This window comes from Pundamilia nyererei, unplaced genomic scaffold (genome assembly GCF_000239375.1).
Source record: "Pundamilia nyererei isolate P.nyererei 1_Seehausen unplaced genomic scaffold, PunNye1.0 scaffold00111, whole genome shotgun sequence".
Taxonomy (NCBI): domain Eukaryota; kingdom Metazoa; phylum Chordata; class Actinopteri; order Cichliformes; family Cichlidae; genus Pundamilia; species Pundamilia nyererei.
In genome coordinates this window covers 2,099,802-2,120,123 of record NW_005187512.1, presented here as the reverse complement: position 1 = coordinate 2,120,123, position 20,322 = coordinate 2,099,802, and the positions used below count along the sequence as shown (strand labels likewise).

Below are 20,322 nucleotides of genomic sequence, written 5' to 3'. Positions count from 1 at the left end.
TACATTTGCATAACTGATGTTATTTCCTGATAAATACAAAAGCACCACATCTCTGGGTTCTCTGGAAAAATAGGAATGCAAAATAATTTGCAAACCTGATAACTTCTGTTTGGTTCAGATGTATTTTGTTGATCTTTTTCTATTTCTCACGAAATCAAAATTGGCACATCATCACATTCAGATCATAATTTGGGTTGCAAAAGCTGCTGGAAAGGAGGGATTAGCTTCTCTTCTTAGATAACACTAAGCTCTATCTCAGGAGTGAATGAGACATTGGTGGACTGATCCACACCACCAGGCTCTACAGCAACAACATTAATCCTGCACAGTATGTACCACTGCCAGATACAAAAACTGGACTAAAGGAAAGACAGCACAGAGGCGCTAATCATGGCAGCACAGGAACAAGCTCTAATCACAACATCGATAGAAGCCAGGGTCTTGTGTTGACCAAAGTGCTGTGCAAAGGTTAAATTGAGAAGAAGAAAAAAAAACCCCCAAAGCAAAACAATTAAAAAACAAGGTAATAGATAAGAAATAAATGGGTACATTTATTAGGTGCTAAACACACACACTCATGGCCGAAAAATGGCACAGGAGACACAATGAGCTCTCAGAAAGACTCAAATGTCAGTGAGTAAATATCAGTGTAGTTAAAGATGGGAAATTTCATGAGTAAAGAGACTGTTGTTACCACACTGCTGACAGCAGCTTTCAACACTAACCATAACAATATGGGTTGTTTCTAGCAGATTTGACTGTGAGGGGATTGCTGTCCCACAGTTTGGGGGCACACAAAACGCTCACCCTCTGAGTTTAAATCAAGAGTGAGACACAGTCAGAAGCATCGCACCAGAGGGACCTGAAAGCTGAATAAAGAGGTCAGAGATGTAGAAAAGGGCTTTGTGGGTAAACAGGATGGTCTTGAAATCAATTCTGAACCTCACCGACAACCAATGTAGAGAAGCTGAAACAGGTGAGATGTGTGATGTGAGCAGCAGCATCTTGAACAAGCTGAAAATGGAAAAGAGAGGATTGATTGAGACTAATGTAAAGTTAATTATAGTACTCTGAGAGGAAATGAGAGCATGAATGACAATTTCGCATTCTCTCACACAAAGGAAACATGTAATATTTCATACAGAGCACAGATGGAAGAAGCTGTCTTGTGAAGGTGAAAGGAGTGAAAGGAGAAATTACTTTTACTGATATTTTCCTTAAAGAAAGCAGGTATAGAGAGAACAATATAGCAACTAAGATGGAACCCTGAGGTACCCGTAGCAAAGTGTTGTTGTTGTAGAAGAATAGTTTGCAGTGCTGGCAGAGAAGGATCAGATTTACAGGTATGAGGTAAACCAGTGAAGTGCTGGGGGACAGGGATATTTTCACCAGTGGTATCAAATGCAGCACTGAGGTTGAGGAGGATGAGGATGGCACAGTCTACTGACAGGACTACTTCATTGTATACTTTTAGGAGGGCACACTCTGTGCTTTGTTGGTATGGGTTAGGGTATGTTGGTATGTTTATATATGAATGTTGAAGGAGAATTACTTTTTCCAAGACTTCTGAGAGAAATGAGAGTTTAGAGATTTTTCTGCATATAAAAACAGTCAGGTATCCCGCAATCTTCTCCTAGTTAAGCTGCTGGGGCTTCCCATGATGCACTGAGGGCAAGATACTATATTATTCTTTCTTTGTCAATGTTTATGCTTTAATCTTTTTATTTTTTGCTAGTTTTGTTTAGTTTTCTGATGGTTTGGGAGCAGACACAATCTTTGTGGGATTTGGGTTTTGGGGGATGACAAAAGGACAGAAAGGGCAACTCAGCTTCCTGGTCTCAACTATGTGAAAACAGTTCTGTGCTAATAGTCAACACAGAAGTAAGTGTAACAATCTTTGAGTGGAAGTTTGCATGGTGCTGTATTGCAACTTTGTGTTGATGTGTTGAGTGATTTGGTCTGTAACAATTTTAAAGGAAAAGTTTGTCATTTCCAGCTGTTTATCAGCTGTTTGATCAGATCAGCAACTAAAATTCTTTACTTAATTCGTTTGTCTCATGTTGTGAATACACATGCAGTGAGCGTCATACAAAAGACATGAATTAAACACAAGCTGCGGGCTTAGTTTACATTTTTCCAGGAAAAAGATGTGAGCTCAGATAGGAAAACATTTCCATGCTGTTATAAAAATAGCATTCTTTAAAAGCCTCCAAGCAGTTATGTCTTCAACCTTTCATTCTTCACAAAACCTTTATAGTAGGACAAATAATGTGTCTACTCCATAATGTAACAGACATGAAAAATCTGTACACAGCGCTTTGAGTACTCCGGGAGAGTAGAAAAGCGCTATATAAGAATCAGTCCATTTACCATTTACAGGAAACTTTGATCATTGCCCAGAAAAAAAAAAGGGAAAGGCCACATATTTAAATTTGTATTCCTTGTTGTTTGCAAAATTCACCTTATAAATTTCAAAGGATGTGATGTGGTAAACTAATTTGATCTGTTATAGAAGAATTTTTCTTTTGTCTCTCTTCTTCTCCTCACCCTCAACTAGTTTATAGTAACATTAGCATTATTCAAAATGACATAACACTATTTACTTATAAAGTAACATTCCAGTCCCAGGTATGTGTGAGTTGGCAATCAGAATGGCTGCAGGGATCTGGTTTTGAATCTACCCAGGACCATTTCCTGAATGTCATTCCCCTTTTTATTATTCTCTCTACTCTTTATCTATCATAAAATAGGCTCCAAAATTAAATAAATAATTTTTACAGCTTCTGTGTAAGCAGACAGTGACAGCACAACTGTGAGGAAAGGAAGTCATTCAAATTTTGAAATCTTAAAATCCTACAGAGCAATGAGGTCTATGAACCAGCTGCTCCTGGAAATTTCAGGTCCAGGTTTATCAGGAGATGCCATGAAGCCTTTTTAATGCTGGCTTATTTACTTCTTTTATTCGATTTTTTTAGTGTATATTTATTGTTATTCAGTCACTGTTTTATATAGTATATATGCTGTAGAACTTGTAATTGAGGTTGATTAAAGTGTAGCTACACAAATAAACTTTGACTGGCCCATATGGTCACAGGGCCATATGGGCCATTGCTAGGGACGATTTTTAGGGAAGATAGATGGATTAAAAACAAAATGCAAAGTTGTTTCTTATGTTTAGTGTCACTTAAACATGCAAAGACTGGGCCAACATACATCAGAACAGTTGTTGTGAACATTTTCCCTCTTGATCTGACAGAGATGATAGCTGATGGCAGCAGAGGAAGGAACTGTTTTAAAATTTGACAAAGGTGAAATGATTGGCTCACAGACATTTTGTCAGATGTTTAGCCAATCAGTAGCATGGATACACCTGGACCTGGTGTGGCTAGAAGGGCCGGTGTTGATAACTATCAGCCAGTGGCACGTTGTTATTTATTGTAGACTGTTTTTAATGCAGAGGACAAAGCAGCAAACACTGGTGTAGAGACCTGAGGAGTGATCTTGAAACAATCAAAGGTAACTATGCTTATAAACTTCAGGCTTTGTATTTGCAAAACTGTAGTTTTGTAGCATTATTTTATTTGTTTTTATAGAAATATTCATGAGGTATAAATCATGTGTATTGTGTCATGAGGGTGCTGTGAGCGGTGTGGTAGGCAGGAGTAGGACCCAAACACAGGGCTCAAAACACAAAGGGGGGAACTGAAGAAGGTAGCTTCATTGCAACATGGGGGACGACGTAACAATGGGCAGAGGGAAAAAGAGGACTAAATACACTGAGGGATGAGAAGGGAAGTGGAAACACATGGGAAACACAGCTGGGAGAGTTTAAACATAAACAGGTGGGTGGAAGAAAAACTGAACACAATAACATAAGATGTGAAACTGTCAAAGTAAAATAGGAAAACAGAGACACACATTAAGACATGGACTGACAGAAAAAGAGGAAATAGAGGGAGCTGAGACATGCCTGGGAACATCTGAATAAAAACAGTGACAGAACTATAAGTCTTAAAAGTCTAGTTTCACCAATCCAAAGGCTGAACATTTGGACTCATGCGAACGAGCTTTTAGTCCAATACTACATTTAGTCTGTTGCTGTGACAGTTCACTGTGGCTCTTGGGGTTAAAAGCTCAGGCCTTTCAGCCTTCTCAGAATGTAATATTTTGCCAAATAGTTGTTTCTGTTTGATGTATCATTGAGAAAGCAACATATTGAGAAGCACAGTTAAGCTGGAAAAACAACAGTGAAACACCAGTGAGAGAAGTTAGTGATAAATTTTGCATTAATTAACAACATGCAGCTGAACACTGTTATTAACCGTTAATTTCTCTCTTAAAGGTTCTTTAAAGAAAAATTTATATGACTTCACTGACTCAAAATTCAACTACCAGCAGCAGCTGCAACAATGATGGCAACTACACAGATTTTAAGGACTTCTGCTGGTATTATGAGGACAGCATTAGCATCTTGACATGGATAATTGTTTGTGTCAGCCTTCCTTTGACCTCACTGGCAATCTTTTTTCTTTGCATAAAGGTGTGTATATTATGAATAAGATTGTTTTACTACGATCTGGGTTTTGTATGATTCACTTTGACTTTGGGACTAAAGTAAATAAGCCACAGTAAATAAAAGGTGAAAAGCTAAAAAATCATATGATTTAATTAAGAAGGGGGACTTTGTAACATCATAACTGTTCAAATGAAAGAATACATTACATCAAAAGCCATTATTTTTGTTACTTTTGAAGGTAAGGAGAGCAGTGTACCTGTTATTGTCTGTTTTTGTTAGCACTGCATACTTACAATTTTGAATTCATCCTATTAAATACAGACTGCAACACTATTGACAGCTCACTGAACAGCTCTGGAATAACTGAAACTGCTTCAGTTATTTTGCTGCTGTTTTTTTGTTTTTTTGGACGCCCAAAGACTTTACAGCAGTTTGTAAGTCACACTGCAGATTTGGGTCCATTTGCTTTAGTAAACTACCCTAGACTGTACTCTGACAACAGCCCAACTACTACTGCAGCTTTTATATACTGCAGCGCCTCTGTCAGTGCGCCCCAGGGCGGCTGTGGCTACAATGTAGCTGCCATCACCAGTGTGTGAATGGGTGGATAACTGAACGTGTAAAGCGCTTTACGAATACAGGCCATTTTACCATTTACCATTTATAGATCTCAAAATGATTTTTTTGTCAGTACTCACAATGAAAGTTTCAGTTTTAACAATCATTTATTTAATTTATTAGTGGCAATCACTAGCAAAGCAACATAGACAAATCCATTCAATTCAACATAAAATATAAAATATAGTTTTGTATCATTATGCAACTAAGTTTCAGTGTTACAAAGTCTGGTAATGAGTCACAACATTAAATGTGTGTGCAGCTGAGTAGAAAGGTGCTATATAAGTATATATAAGTACTAGTTCTTTTAGCATTGAATACACAGAACACATTTAAACTACTTTTTTCCTTGTATTTTACCATTGTAGTATATGTCAAAACATCAACCCATTTTCACCTCATAATTCTTAATGTAATACTCCATCCCAAGCTCAAAGTCTGGCAAAAAAAAGACAAAAAGGGACTTTAATTTAAAAATAACATGCAATTTATTTATTTATGTAAATCAGACCAAGTATTAATCTGCAAGTCTTTAGAGTGTAGTATGTTATATGAAATGTTTTTATGTGGAAACCATAATGCCTAAATTGTGTTGACTGAACATGTTTATAGTTTACTTTGTTTTCCTTTAGGTGCGAAATGGTCACATCAGTCAAATCTATCTCATCAACCTTTACATTTCTGACCTTGTTCAGCTCTTCTGTATGGTCGTTCAAATGTCAGGTGTCCAGGACATCCTCACACAGATAATATTCTTTCACATTATCTATCCTTGTGGTCTGATGGCAAGTGTTAGCTTCATGGTGTGTGTCTCCATGGAAAGGTAAACATCTGTGCTGTGTGTTTGTAGCTATGTAATTCTCTGAGCATTTATTGCTTTTCATTAGTATATCTTTTTAATACCTCTCCATGTCTACTCCTCTGTGTGTCTTTCTTGTATAACAGGTATTTGGTTGTTGCCCATCCAGTGTGGTACCAAGACAGACGAACCATCAAGGTCACTGTGGTGGGCTGTGTCTTAGTCTGGATCATTTCTATTTTTGTTGGCCTCTTACACAGAAACTTTTTGGGTGCCTTCCTCGTCCTTCCCTTTCCTCTTCTCTTTTTCTTCCTTATTAAAACTATTAAAGCCGTGTCTGCAACCAGTGTCCCCACTGATGAAAAACAAAGAATTGTGGCAGTTTTGGTGCTGGTGGTGCTGATTTACATATTGGTGTTTGTGCCCAGAACCATTTTGGAAATACTGTACCTGACAGATGTGGATGAGCAGACTTTTTACTTTGTGTATGACACTACCTGCAGTTTAGTTCAGCTGAATCCTCTTATAGACTTGATTATGTACTTTTTCATTAACAAATGGGTGTTAGACAAGCTTTTTAGTTGTCTGTGTTGTTGCAAATTGGACAACAATGATCTCAGAACTTCAGTGACAACAACATAAAATCAGAAGGAAATTGTGCAACTTCCGAGTTGCCTCACTGTAGATAAGTGAAGCTTTTTTTTGTTGGATTGTTGGCTTAATGGGAAATGGCTGTTCAGGCAATGTTTCTGTTGTTTATTAGCATGGATTAAAATATATATTATATGTATCAATTAATACAATCAACATTTCATTCCTAATTCCTTATTTGATCTATTTTACTTTTACTGAGACAATATTTGTTTGCTCTTTTGTGCCGTTGGCTGTAAAACTATCTGCTCTTTCAGCAGTGATCCAACAACAAATTACTTTCCCCCCCAAATGTTAAGAAAACACGACAGAATAATCAACATGTACTCTTAGAATTGCTTTAAATCTCTTTGATTTCTGCAGTCTTAAAGTGTAGAAAAGCATGTATAAAAACCAATTTTCAAAAAATACAGTTTGTACTTGATAATATAAAATATGATAACATAAATAAATTAAAAAGTCTTTATTGTTATAAACCATAAAAACAGAATAAAATCAATTAACTCAAATCCCATTGTGCAGTGTCATGTCCCATTTAAAGAAATCAGGTTAATTGATCTAACACACTGGTTTCCCATATGGAAAAGATATATATAAATCTTATAAAGTTTGTATCTGTCTTGTGTGAAACTTGTATGAAAAGCATATAAGAGTGAAAACAGATATAAGATCCCTTGAAAAATTATATAATGAAACTTGTATGTTTTGGATACTTACTAAAACAATGTATGAAAGTAATGAGAAAGTGGCCACTTTCATGAGTAATCACATATAAGTTTTTACTATTTCTTTTCCATATGGGTTATAGTGTAATATCATCTTGCATCTAAACATTGGAGTGCGCTGATTTACTACCACTGCTTGTAACTTTTCAATTTTCTTTTCCATTTTTGTGATAAGAGATTCAGAAGATCTCATTTTCAGTTCTCTACTACAATTTATAAATACAAATATAAATATTTATTCTTCATTAACGAGCTCATATATAACATTTGCATGGTATCATTTAAATAAGTTATTAACAATGTATTTACTGTATTTTTCAGACTAGAAGGCACACTTAAAGTCCTTTAATTTTCTCAAAAATCAACATTACACCTTATGTATGAATTCTGGTTGTGCTTACTGACCTCAAACCGATTTTTTGTGCTACATCGCGCAAAAATCTGTTCTACATGTTTTAGTACGACTTTGGTAAACTTTAGTCAGGAGCCTCATGGAGTAATAATTACTGTGCTTCAACATAATATTACCGTATTGTGTGTGTACAAGGACCCCAAAATGGCACCTGTTAAGAGACATTCTTGGTTTGTTTTTTGTTTTTTTTGTTTTGTTTTGTTTGTTGGTTTTCATGGTGCCATGGACCTCTGGTTCTCCACAGCTCAGAGAGACAAAGGACACTGCATCCAGGAAGGAATTTTATTGTGTGTCATAAACACTGAACGTTCATGTGATTGGTCAAAAAGTTGAGGCAAGACCACGGTTCAGATATCCGGATCACATTTCAACTTTCGCACCTTTTGGACATCTCCCTGTAAATGGAGATGACTCTTCCCATTTCACCATGGGAACCATCTTTAGGTTGGTGTCAGGCCTGTACGTAGAGAGACTGAAACAGGAGGGAGAGACAGAGCTAGCAATGCTTTACAAGAGTGTGGGGAGGCTTTTAATGGCTTAGAATATTTAAAGTAATAAAACAAACAAATGGTTTCTACTTTGTGGATTTTCACCATTGCGTTATGTTCCGGGACCCCTCTGATGAATTGCAAATTGATTTGCACGAAAATGGATTTAAATAAAAATTTGTTTATTTGGCTGGAAAACAAATACACAACCAGCACCACACGATTTAACCCTGTCATGCATGAATTATGGCAATCTCAATCGGGATTTATTTGATTATTGAATGTGTAAAGCGCTTTGATTATTGGAAGTGCTACTAGTTTCTCATGCATACACAATATCATACTAAATTGTAAATTAAAAAAATATATACAAAAAATAATACATAATAATATTCACCTTTTACTATATCACACCTGGCTCCAGTGTTTGATGTTCCTTTCACTGTATCCAGTTTTTAGTGATCTTAATCTGCAGTTGTTCATGATAATCAACACCTGCTCTTCTGGACACACCAGATGCAGGTGTGTCTCATGCTGTTGATTGGTTTAAATTACACAATCAGTTAAACCAATCAGATTTCGACACAATCCATTCCATCTGGGAGCCAATCATTTTCCTGCTGTCAGATGTTAACATTTATTCGTCTTTAACATCTTTAACAGAACATGCAGAATACCCACAGTAAATGGTCTGTATAGGGCTTTACTAGTCCCTAAGGACCCCAAAGTGCTTTACACATTCAGTCATCCACACATTCACACACTGGTGATGGCAGCTACATTGTAGCCACAGCTGCCCTGGGGCACACTGACAGAGTCGAGGCTGCCGGACACTGGCGCCACCGGGCCCTCTGACCACCACCAGTAGGCAACGGGTGAAGTGTCTTGCCCAAGGACACAACGACTGAGACTGTCCGAGCCGGCGCTCGAACCGGCAACCTTCCGATTACAAGACGAACTCCCAACTCTTGAGCCACGATCGCCCGAAGACAGTAGCTACTGACTTCAATGCCTAAGGAGTTCTACAGCTTTCTTTGGGACACCAACGAGTCTCTGTGACTGTGGGACAGAGGCCTAAACATATGATTTCGAACATCTGTAAAAATAAAAACAAGACTCAGTATTGCTGAAAGCTATTAACTAATACATTTATTGCAGACAGTAACAGTGTATATTTAGTAGAGATGGGTATTGATAAGATTTTCATGATTCCGATTCCATTTTCGATTCTGTTTAACGATTCGATTCTTTATCGATTCTTTTAAAAAAAAGGAGAACACTAAGGTCGATTAGCTTAGAACTTTGTTTTATATCTTCTCTTTGAACAAGATAGAAATTTAGGAGTAACATGGCCTTACAAACCCAACAGTGAGATCTTAAGAGATCCACAGCCTACGGCTCTTTAATGGGGTGTCACAGGGTCCCCAGGAAAAAAATGTAAATGTAAAATAATAAAATAAATATTCTTCTGTAGCAAAGTATAACATAAATTATTCTGTAGCAGTTACACAAGAATATCCAGTAATGTCCCTGCCTACAACTAAACACATTCACTTACTGAAAATCGGGGCATCTGCTGTGGCAAATGGGTTCAAGCCTTTGACCACAAACTTAGTCACTGCTCGGTGACATTCGTCTATCCTGGCCTGAAAAGAGACGCTACCGGTAGACTGCAGCGAGAACTGCCAGCATCTGAGCCAGACTCTGTCTGTCTCTCTCATCATGGTCACTAAATGCACAGTAATGGCAGGTTTGTAATAAGGCAGATCGCGCTAACATAATATGCACTGTTAGTTGATTATTTGCCTGCCGCATTAACGGGAGAGGACGTGCAAACGTTACCGCTGTTGCTGGGTTGAGATTCACGAGTCCGGAGCGGAATTAAAAACACGACATTCATTTAAGGTCATCGCGTGTTTTGTGAGCAAATGCTTTTGCATACTCGTAGTGTTTCCTCCGTTAAATAAAGTATCTACTTTGCAAGTATTGCAAGTTGCCCTGTTGTCATCCGTTCTTGTAAAGTATAACCAAACTTTTGAGCTTTTGAGCGTTCGAGCCGCCATGTTTCCTGCCAGGTAAATGACGCTCCGCAACGTGGTGACCTCATTCGGGGCGACTGGAATCAATAAGGGAATCGTTTGCAAAAATGGCAAACAATTCCAAGGAATTGAAACAGTGGGAACCGGTTTTCAACAAGAACTGGTTTTCGATACCCATCCCTACTATTTAGGTAAATAAGTTGAAACATTTACTAATTACATTAGTAACATTAAAGTCCACTTTATGTCCTTAACACACCCTCTTTTGCAAACAGTTCATCCATCATGCCAACATTTGCAGTTCCATGTCACTATCTAGTGACCCAAAAAAGCAGTCTGTGTAGGCTCATAGTCATGACATAGTTGGAAGAAGATTTACTGACACAAGTGGTTAAGTTTAAGTAAAAGCATAGCAAATCTTCACTACGTATGACTCTGGATACTGTAGCTCCTCTGAAAAGAAAGTCTCTATAAAGCCATTTATGCATTTATGCATTTATTAGGCTGGACTACTGTAATTCATTATTATCAGCATGTTTTAAAAACTCCCTGAAAAGCCTTCAGTTAAGGCAAAATGCTGCAGCAGGAGTACTGACAGGGACTAGAAAGAGAGAGCAGATTTTTCATATACTGTTTTCCTTTCATTGGCTCCCTGTTAAATCCAGAATGAAATTCAAAACCCTGCGCCTCCATTAAAGCACTTCGGTCTCAGACTGCAGGCTTACTTGTGGTTGGAGTATTTAAAAGTAGAATGGGAGGCAGAGCCTTCAGTTTTCAGTGCAGCCCTATGTGGATCCAGCTTCCAGATTGGATTTAGAAGAAAAATCTAACATCATAAATGTATACAAACCTATTGCCAAGAGCACTCACACTGGTCTATTTTCTATGATTCTTCAAATCTAAAAAAAAGTGGAGGTAAACTAACATTAAAGCATCCTCTATTGAGAGCACCATGGCGCCATCTAGTGGTCAAATATATTTTAAAAACGTCTGAGCTGAAAGTCCGAGAGCATTAAATAGAATCGTCAAATTTAAACCATTATCGTTATGAATTTTGAAATGCTTAAATGTTTATTTCTCATTGTGGAGTTTAGTGAAATACCACCGTGATCTGATTCATGAGTCCTCCTAGAAAAAACACAGCAGCATTACTAACAGCAATTCAGACCATAGATGGTACATGACATCATAAAGCAAAACACAAAATAACAAAAGAATTTATGGAAAAAATAGTGCTTTATATTATTTTCTTTATTTAACCAGGAAGAAATTAGTCTAGACATTAGGAACGGCTGAGGAAAAAGCAGAGACAAAAGCTTCTATAGATGGATGTAAATTTGCCTTATAATTTTAAACTGCAGTGAACATTGTAATGTAAAAGATTTCTCTATATAGTAAATAAAATGCAACTAACACTATAGAACTAAAATTATAAAATAAAATTCTGAAATGAATACATTCACATGGAGATGCAGATTTATTGTCACAGTACTGCTTAAAGCTACAACAGCCGTTTGGTTTTTCCTCACACTGATGGCCCGCTGCAACATACTGCAGCAGCACAAACCAGCCAGCGGCTTGTCACTGAGCATTTTCTGCAAAAAAAAAAAAATCAAGTCCATAAAATATGGAGCCCCGCAGGGGACATGGGAGAAAAAAAAAATAAGATGGACTTTTGTGAGATCTCGCAAAACACACTCGGGAGATCTCGCAAAACTTTTGCGAGACCCCGCAAAAGTTGAATTCCAACAATGGCGGCAGCTACTTAGTTGTAATATTACTCTTTCTGGGTCACAAAATACACTTTTAAGATATTTTGAGGCGTGAATGTAGTTGTGTAAACATCAGATACCTGCTCGGTTTACAAGACATCACATATTTGCAAAAGTGCTCCGACGTTTTCGGAGATCTGACACCCACTAGCTCGAAGCTAACGGGAGGTCGAGGCACGATGTGCCAGGAAAGCGGTGTTCCTCCCGGCTGTAGTAGGTCTCGACCTCCCGTTAGCTTCGAGCTAGTGGCCTCCGAAGAATGTGGCTAAAACTTTTGCGAGATCTCGCAAAAGTCCGTCTTAATTTTTTTTTTCTCCCATGTCCCCTGCGGGGCTCCGTAATAAAAGGTCTGAATAGAAACAAGATAAAAACAACATCTCTGACAGTGTCATGTGGGTGAAATTCAAACGTTAACTCAGACTCAGACCAGCACAGAACTCCTGGTTTTCCTCATAAAGTCCATCAGTGGTCAAGTGTTGCAGATGGCAACACAAGACCAGTGTTGGTCAAGGTACTTGAAAAAAGTAATCAGTAACTAACTACTGATTACTTCCCCCAAAAATTAATCCTGTTACTTTACTGATTACTTATTTTCAAAAGTAATTAGTTACTTAGTTACTTTTTAAAAACATGATTTACAACCTGAATAGGTGATAAAGCAATAGATTTTTCAGACCAATTCTAGTTTCTCTGCATAATCCATCATATAAAATGTAATCAAATGAAAAAGTCTCTTTTTAAAACTAGTTTTATTATTTTTAATCTTTTAACTTTACGCATCCAGCAAAAATTAAATTATATGCAACATTCTCTGACTGGAAGACATTTATTTAACATTTAAACCTATTTTCTATATATTCAAGCATATAAAATAAAATCGTTTTTGCTGCTTAAATCTGTAGTACAACAGCCATTTGCTTTATCCTCACAATGATGAGCTGCTGCTACACCTACTGCAGCAGCACAAACCAGCCAGCCGCTTGTCAGTGGGCATTTTCTGCATGAGAAAAAACAAAATCAGGTCCATAAAAGGACTGAGTAGAAACAAGATAAAAACAACATCTCTGACAGTGTCATGTGGGTGAAATTCAAAAGTTAACTCAGTAATTGCAGGTAGGATCATCAGAAAGTAACTAAGCTGCAACAGAACCAAAGTTCCTACAATTCTTCGCTTTTCCTCGGTGCTCACTGTGGAGGCAGCATGCAGGGCTTTGAGGGTCGCAGCAAAACAGATGATGAACAGAAAGGCAGGGACTAGGATCAAAATAAGGACTCGTAGAAAATAACGCAAGACTATGGCAACAGGTACACTGACAACACAAAGGGCCCAGACCAGAATGCAGACCAGCACAGAACTCCTGGTTTGCCTCATAAAGTCCGTCAGTGGGCGGGTGATGAAAAAACACCTGCAACACAAGACAGACAGATAACTTAATTTTTACAGTAGAGAATATATTATTTCTAAAAATATGGATGATTCACAGTACAATATAGTACTCAAGCACATGCAAGTACACACACCGAAAGTTAGACAGGTACCTTTCCAGAGCAATGCACAACTTGAAGTAAAGACTGGCCTGGACACCGAAATAGTAAATAACAAAAGACATCATGTAGGTTTCATGATCATCTGGTTTTGCCACGATAATGATGATAGTGCACATCTGGATTAGATTGGAGATCAGGAGGTTTGTGTAATAGATGACAGGGACCTGATCCCGTCGCACCTGCAGGACATACAATTATTAGTCAGAATATGAAATAATAAACAAGATGTGTTCAACTCCATCATAGAGCAATCTATGAGGTCAGATTAAACAGACAATGTTTTGTCATGTGCGGTATTACAATGTTGCACTTGTTATCTGATGGGATGTGTATTATATGAGAGTACCTCACTTCCAAATATTTTCACTGTGAAGTATATTAACGTTTACTCCTTTAGTGAAACATTCTGATTAAGCTATGAGACCCAGGTGTTGTGCATCTTCTACTGGATGATAGAAAGGCTAACCTTGAAACTGTGCAGGCACTTTGTCAGCATTATTTAGCTTTTACATTTTAACTCACACAACGGTTTGATGTGAACAGAGAAGTTACAGGAACACTGATTAATGTACAAACTAACAGATGTAATATTTTCATGCCATCTCTATTCATTTTAATCTGTTAACTACCCACAGGTCACCAGTGCGCCACTTAGCAGCAGGGTTTTAACTACATGCTAAACAACCAGAAAGGAAAAAAAAACATATTTATCAACGTGTCAGAGCACTCCTTACGTTGTGGTACATCTTATCTCCTGTTTTTAGAAAGTAAAAAACATCATTCAGATTCACTCTCTTACACACATTTGACCTGGTGATTCGAAATAATCCCCCACACTGTGCTGCAATCGTCTCCTCTTATTTTTCCCTGTTGTTTCATTCGTAACTATTCATAACTATTTTTTATCATGATTTTTTTTTTTTGCCTTACCATCGTTACCCCATAAAGTTTTTTTTAGTAGATTTCTATTAAAAAAGTGGTCGTTGCCATCAGTGGGGGTTAAAATTTGACAGATGTGGAAACAGTGTAAGCTGTGGTACAGCAGGCAGTGTGTGGGCAGTGGTTGTACACTCAGTGTTGTGGATCAGCAGTTACTCCTTTGTAGTAAGTCTGGAGCAGTTTTCCAAAATGGTTTGAGTTTCCAATTCCAAGAGATAGACCCAACCAAGCAATGCAGGCAGCTTCAGTTGCCTACGTCCAGATGTTAACTGCACTAACTTCTGATGAAACACTGCCACTTAGTGGCCAGTGCTCATGGTCACAGACAGCCCTCTGCAGACTGCACCCAATGAAGTCCAAATGAGGGAGCAGTGACTCATTAAGTCCTCCAGCTCCTTTCAGACTTCAATCCAACAAAGCAAAAATGAGTAGAGAAAAATGCAAAATTATCATTCAAATTCTTAAGTCCACATTGGGTGAGTAATGATTAATCCTCTTACTGAGATTATTCAATGTGAACTCTAAAATCCCTTCAGATGTTACATACACTCATACACAGGAAGCTTTATTTATATAGCACCAAATCTCAAGACTCAATTTGCCTCAGTGACCCTAAAATAATGAAGGAACAACCCTGAAACATCTCCCATCACTCCCACCCACCCCCATCTCTCTCATAATCATGCTTTGTGACACACACACATACACAGAAATTACACTTCCTTGCCATTGCAAAATGTTCCCATAAATTCACATTTTTAAAGTGTCACATATCACTCTTATAGTGTCCCTGCTATTACTCAGCACCTAACCAGTCACCATGAATATCACAGTCTTGCCTGCACCAACATAGTAATTCACTGCAAACCTGCACATTAACCTGGACTTACTGTCCAGTATAAACTCTAACAAACATGAAATTACGATCATTACACTTAACCACACCCTAGGGGTCAATTTTCTCTTTTTTATAATGATTCGTTTTTCACTTCTTTGTCACTTGACCCCAAATGAGTGACCGTGACCTACTTTTTAAGGTCACAGCTGCATGTAAGTGTGAAAACCTTTCTGGGTATACTGTAACGTGTAAACTATAACAGATGCAGCTGATTATATTATGTCAGGACTCGTAAAGGAATAACCCTTAGAAGCCTAAGCACAGCCCCATCCAGTGTGACAGGTACACATTCAGGATAATCGGTGTTCGCGTTTCCCAATAAACCACAGAAGTAATTTTAAAGATCTCGATAGGATTCAATGGTGTGCGGGACCCTTCTTTTTGTTCGTATACTGACAGACATAAAATGCACAATATTTAGTGATTATCTACATACCACACAACACAAACAGCAGATGACCAGTATGGTCAAAGGAAGGCAGACACCAATATTGATCCACATCATCACATGGATGGGCCCCATCTCTATCTGCCATTCAGGGATGGAGCTCTGGTAAAAGATGCACTGTTCACCTTTTCTTCAAAGAAAGACCTGTCGGTGGAAAAGGGAGATTTCATGTAGTTACAGTGATGAAAAAATTCAATAAAAAGTACATGTAGAAAACTGGTAACAAATAATATAGACGGCTGTGTTATTATATTGTATTCATCAGGTTCATACACATATTTACTGCTACTTTGAAGCAAATATGTGAAAATAAAACAGTATTCTGTCATCAGGTCTCTGTCAAGTAATATGATCTTAAACAAGTGCAGTTAGTGCATTACCAGTTCAGATATTTACATTCACAACATTCATAGATAAGCACACTGCAAACACAAAAGAACATGTGACTAATTGCAAGTGTTGCCTTCACTTGCCTCGAGACCGCCCACACATGAAATATAATGCAGATAATGCTGGTGAAAACTGAAGGAGGAAGTTGTGGTAGTCAACTTTAAAAATACACAGCAAAATCTCCAGTGTTAAATTAACACTTTTGACAGTGTTATATGTTTAAAAGTAACCTAGTCAGTTTTGAAGATTAACAAAGACTAACGCTGAGCAGTGCTGATTTTCTAACACTGGAATATTTCTAACATTTTGAGTTATTTTCCAGTGTTAGAAAATCAGCACTGCTCAGTGTTAGTCTTTGTTAATCTTTAAAACTGACTAGGTTACTTTTAAACATATAACACTGTCAAAAGTGTTAATTTAACACTCAACAGTGTTGTATTTAACACTCAGAGGTGTGGACCCATATAGACACTCTCCAGTGTTAATTTAACACTGGAGATTTTGCTGTGTACCAACCCCCATTCACTGGAATTCACAGTCAGCATGTATTAAACTAGTGAAAACTAAATATTTGATTTTCTCTGATCAAGTTTTTATCAAGTAATCTGAGTATAATCAAGTACAGCCAATAACAGTTACCAGTACACACATTTCTGTTCTCTGCATTTATACAAAAGCACCCTGCAAGCACAAAAGAAAAGAGCATAGTAGTCTATCGCATAATACTTTATTACTAAATGCCAGTTTTCTTGTGACTATGCTGTTCTTCAGAAGCAGTGTGATAAGTGTAAACATTGCCCTTACTTGCCTCAGGAATGTTCCAACGGTCTCAGTCATCAAACTCTGAAACATGATATCTGTCCCCGTCTGTCTTGAACAGAGACGTCGTCGTTGCCAACTTTAAACACTCCATACTCCACTCAGAGTCAAATACAAACAAGAGTAGTGATTTTTAGAGAAGAGCCAGTTTTATATTTCCATGCTTCTAGTTGCCTTCACATTGTCTTGAACGGGGAAGTTGCAAATCGTGAAACCCCGCCCACCACCCGCATGCAGTCACACTTGCAGGGTCATTTTTAAGATTTACAGTGAAAAGACAGTTTTTTATTTTTAGTTTGCACCCCAATTCACTTGAGTTTAAAAACTAATAATTTCAATTTGCCCTTCTAGTAAATGAACCCCTGCAGTCACTCTTAACAGGATCTCTCTCTCTATGCATGTAAGAAAACAGAGTTATTAATGCAGCAATGGCTTTTGTTTGGGGAGTTTTTTAGAACACACAAATGCCTGACTCACAACTAAATCCTTAAAATGCATTGCAAATATTACATCAGCAAATACCAAGAATAACCTAATACTAAATAATAGAAAACTAATAGATTACCACACAAAGAACTAAAAAAAAAGACCGTCCATGATGGTTCCTCCTCTTCCTCCTCTTTCTTGGGTTTCTGCTGCCTGAGGTATTCACTGAGCACGCTGTCAGTTGGGGCCATCTTTCTGATGTGTTCGTGGATGTTCCTTGTCTCATCCTGGACCGTAGTGCTGACACTCACCAGTCCCCGGCCTCCTTCCTTCCACTTAGCGTACAGCCTCAGGGTGCTGGACGTGGGGTGAAACCCTCCATGCATGGTAAGGAGCTTTTTTGTCTTTATGTCAGTGGCTTCTATCTCGTCCTTTGGCCAGCCTATTACCCCAGCAGGGTACCTGATCACAGGCAGGGCGTAGGTGTTGATGGCCCGGATCTTGTTATTACCGTTCAGCTGACTCCTCCGGACTTGCTTGACCCTCTGCAGGTACTTGGTGGTTGCAGCTTTCCTAGCAGCCTCTTCATGGTTCCCATTTGCCTGCGGGATCCCCAGGTACTTGTAACTGTGCTCTGTGTCTGTAATGTTTCCTTCTGGTAGTTCAGTCCCCTCAGTTCTGACTACCTTCCCTCTCTTTGTTACATTTCTCCAGTCCGAACGACATTACAATATCATTGCTGTGTATCCTGGTGGTGTGGAGCAGTGAATCAATGTCTCGTTCACTCTTGGCATACAGCTTGATGTCATTAATGTACAGGAGGTGGCTGACAACTGCTCCATTTCATAGTCGGTATCCGTAGCCAGTCTTGTCAATGATCTCACTGAGGGGGTTCAGGCCAATGCAGAGCAGCAGTGGGGACAGAGCATCTCCTTGGTAGATCCTGCACTTGATGGTAACTTGTGCTATGGGCTTGAGGTTGGTGCTGCATTAGCGTCATCTAGCAGACGTTAGAGGGTACTTCACGTAGTCTATATAGTCCATATATATGTAAAGTGTAGAAGTAAATTTAAATCTAATTTGATATACAAAGAGGTGTTTACAAAGGTTATAAAGCTAGTTATGTAGCTATTTGGTGGTTACGTGTTTTGATATTTACATGTTTACATGTTTGAATGTTTAGACATGCATGTTCAAACCAGTAATAAGTATGTGTTATATTTACCTGGTTGTTTTCCCTGTTTTGATCTGAGTATAAGATTTCCTGGCTTCTGAGAGGCCAGTGAAGTATTCATGAGGGCAGCACACAGGAAGTGTGGGTTGTTGTTGCCGTGTGCTAAAAGTAAAGAGGCTGCTAAAAAGTTATCCGTCTTGCTGTTCCTAATTATTCAGAGAGATTCCAAACCATCTAGTGAACCCTCACGTTACATATATATAGAGGTTCATTTTAACCTATTATAACTCAAACTACAGTATTTTCTTGAAACCAACCAAGTATATTTCGGGCCAAATAGATGCCAAAGAACAACTACAAAACTGGATTCCATTTGTTTGTTTTTTGTTTTAAACTTAAAGATACTTTTACATGTATAATAACAACGATTGCAGCAATAATAATAATAATAAACAGAAGAAGAAAGACATCAGGTGCAGAAATCTGCCAAATCAAACTTTGGAACCTCTCCAGCTAAACCAAAATATGTTCTTCTAAGTACGTTATTTTTATTGATGAAACATTTGTACTGAAACTTAATTTTATTTAAGTAATAGAGACACATTCTGACCCATGGCGCCATCTAGAGGACAAAAAAAACATTTTTACAGTCTTATATGGAATATTTGGCACTGCGAGATTTAAACTCTCAATGATCTCCAGTGCAAAACCACGATAAATGTGAATGTACAAATGTTTAAAAATGTAAATCCTCTACAAGAGTCAAATGGTGCCACTTTGTTCTAACCTGGAGAATGATTCTCAACATCCTGGAAAGAGCAGCACAACAGCATTAACAACAGAACAAAATCCAACCAAAAATCTGTTTAATTCATAAAATGTAAACAGACAAATACATAACATCTTAAGAGAAAACAAGAATAAACTTTAATGGATACATTTCCATTACTTTTTGTAAGATATTACAAAACTGTAGGTACCATTGTTTAATCTCTGTTAAGTCAGAAACATCTGGAAAAAATATGAAGAGAAATGATTCTGGAAGAAATTTTGTCTTTTAATTTCAAGCCACAAAGAATATTGCACTGTAGAGACTCAAGTTCTCACTGGGAAACTGGGAAAAGAACTGATCGACCAGTTTCTCTGCATTTCTGACACTATTTGGCTGCAATTTTTCACTCTCCCTTTGTCTCTGACTATTCACTCACCACGTCAGTCTGTCCTATAATCATTCACACTGACCACCTCCTGCTTCATCTGCTGCAGTGTTGTCTCTATTACAGCAGCACAGAAGTGCCAGCAGTCTGTCAATGGGTCCTTTCCACATGAAAACAAACAGAATCAAGTCCACAAATGGACTGAGCAAAAAGGAGATTACAAACATAACATGGATCTGTGTGGGGTCAATCAAGCTTGAGTTTATTTTACATTATCTCTAATTAATCTCTATCAAGTCTTTAAGTGATGACCTGATAAATCCTGCTTCCCTGCCCAAACTACCCTGCGTTTAATAAGGCTTTTGTGTTTTTAACATGTTAATCTCAAAAAGCCCCTAAAAACAGTCAGTGATCACTGTGGGCCTCTCTCAGTTTTTATTACCGCTATTCATTTTCAAGCTCAGTTTTTAAAAGCTACAGGTGCTACAGGTGCATCAGCACCT

At 38.0% G+C, this 20,322-nt stretch overlaps 1 protein-coding gene across 1 annotated transcript; it reads right to left on the bottom strand.

Moving 5' to 3' along the window:
- Positions 1–12,867: 12,867 nt before the first annotated feature.
- On the bottom strand, positions 12,868–17,248 carry LOC102204434 (uncharacterized). The gene is made up of 4 exons (XM_005741551.1): positions 17,048–17,248; positions 15,842–15,997; positions 13,560–13,747; positions 12,868–13,426 (listed from the first exon to the last, which is right to left on the bottom strand). Exons 2-4 carry the CDS (start codon positions 15,926–15,928, stop codon positions 12,946–12,948), a joined length of 756 nt encoding a protein of 251 aa, XP_005741608.1. The 5' UTR covers positions 15,929–15,997; positions 17,048–17,248; the 3' UTR covers positions 12,868–12,945.
- Between the last annotated feature and the right edge of the window lie 3,074 nt (positions 17,249–20,322).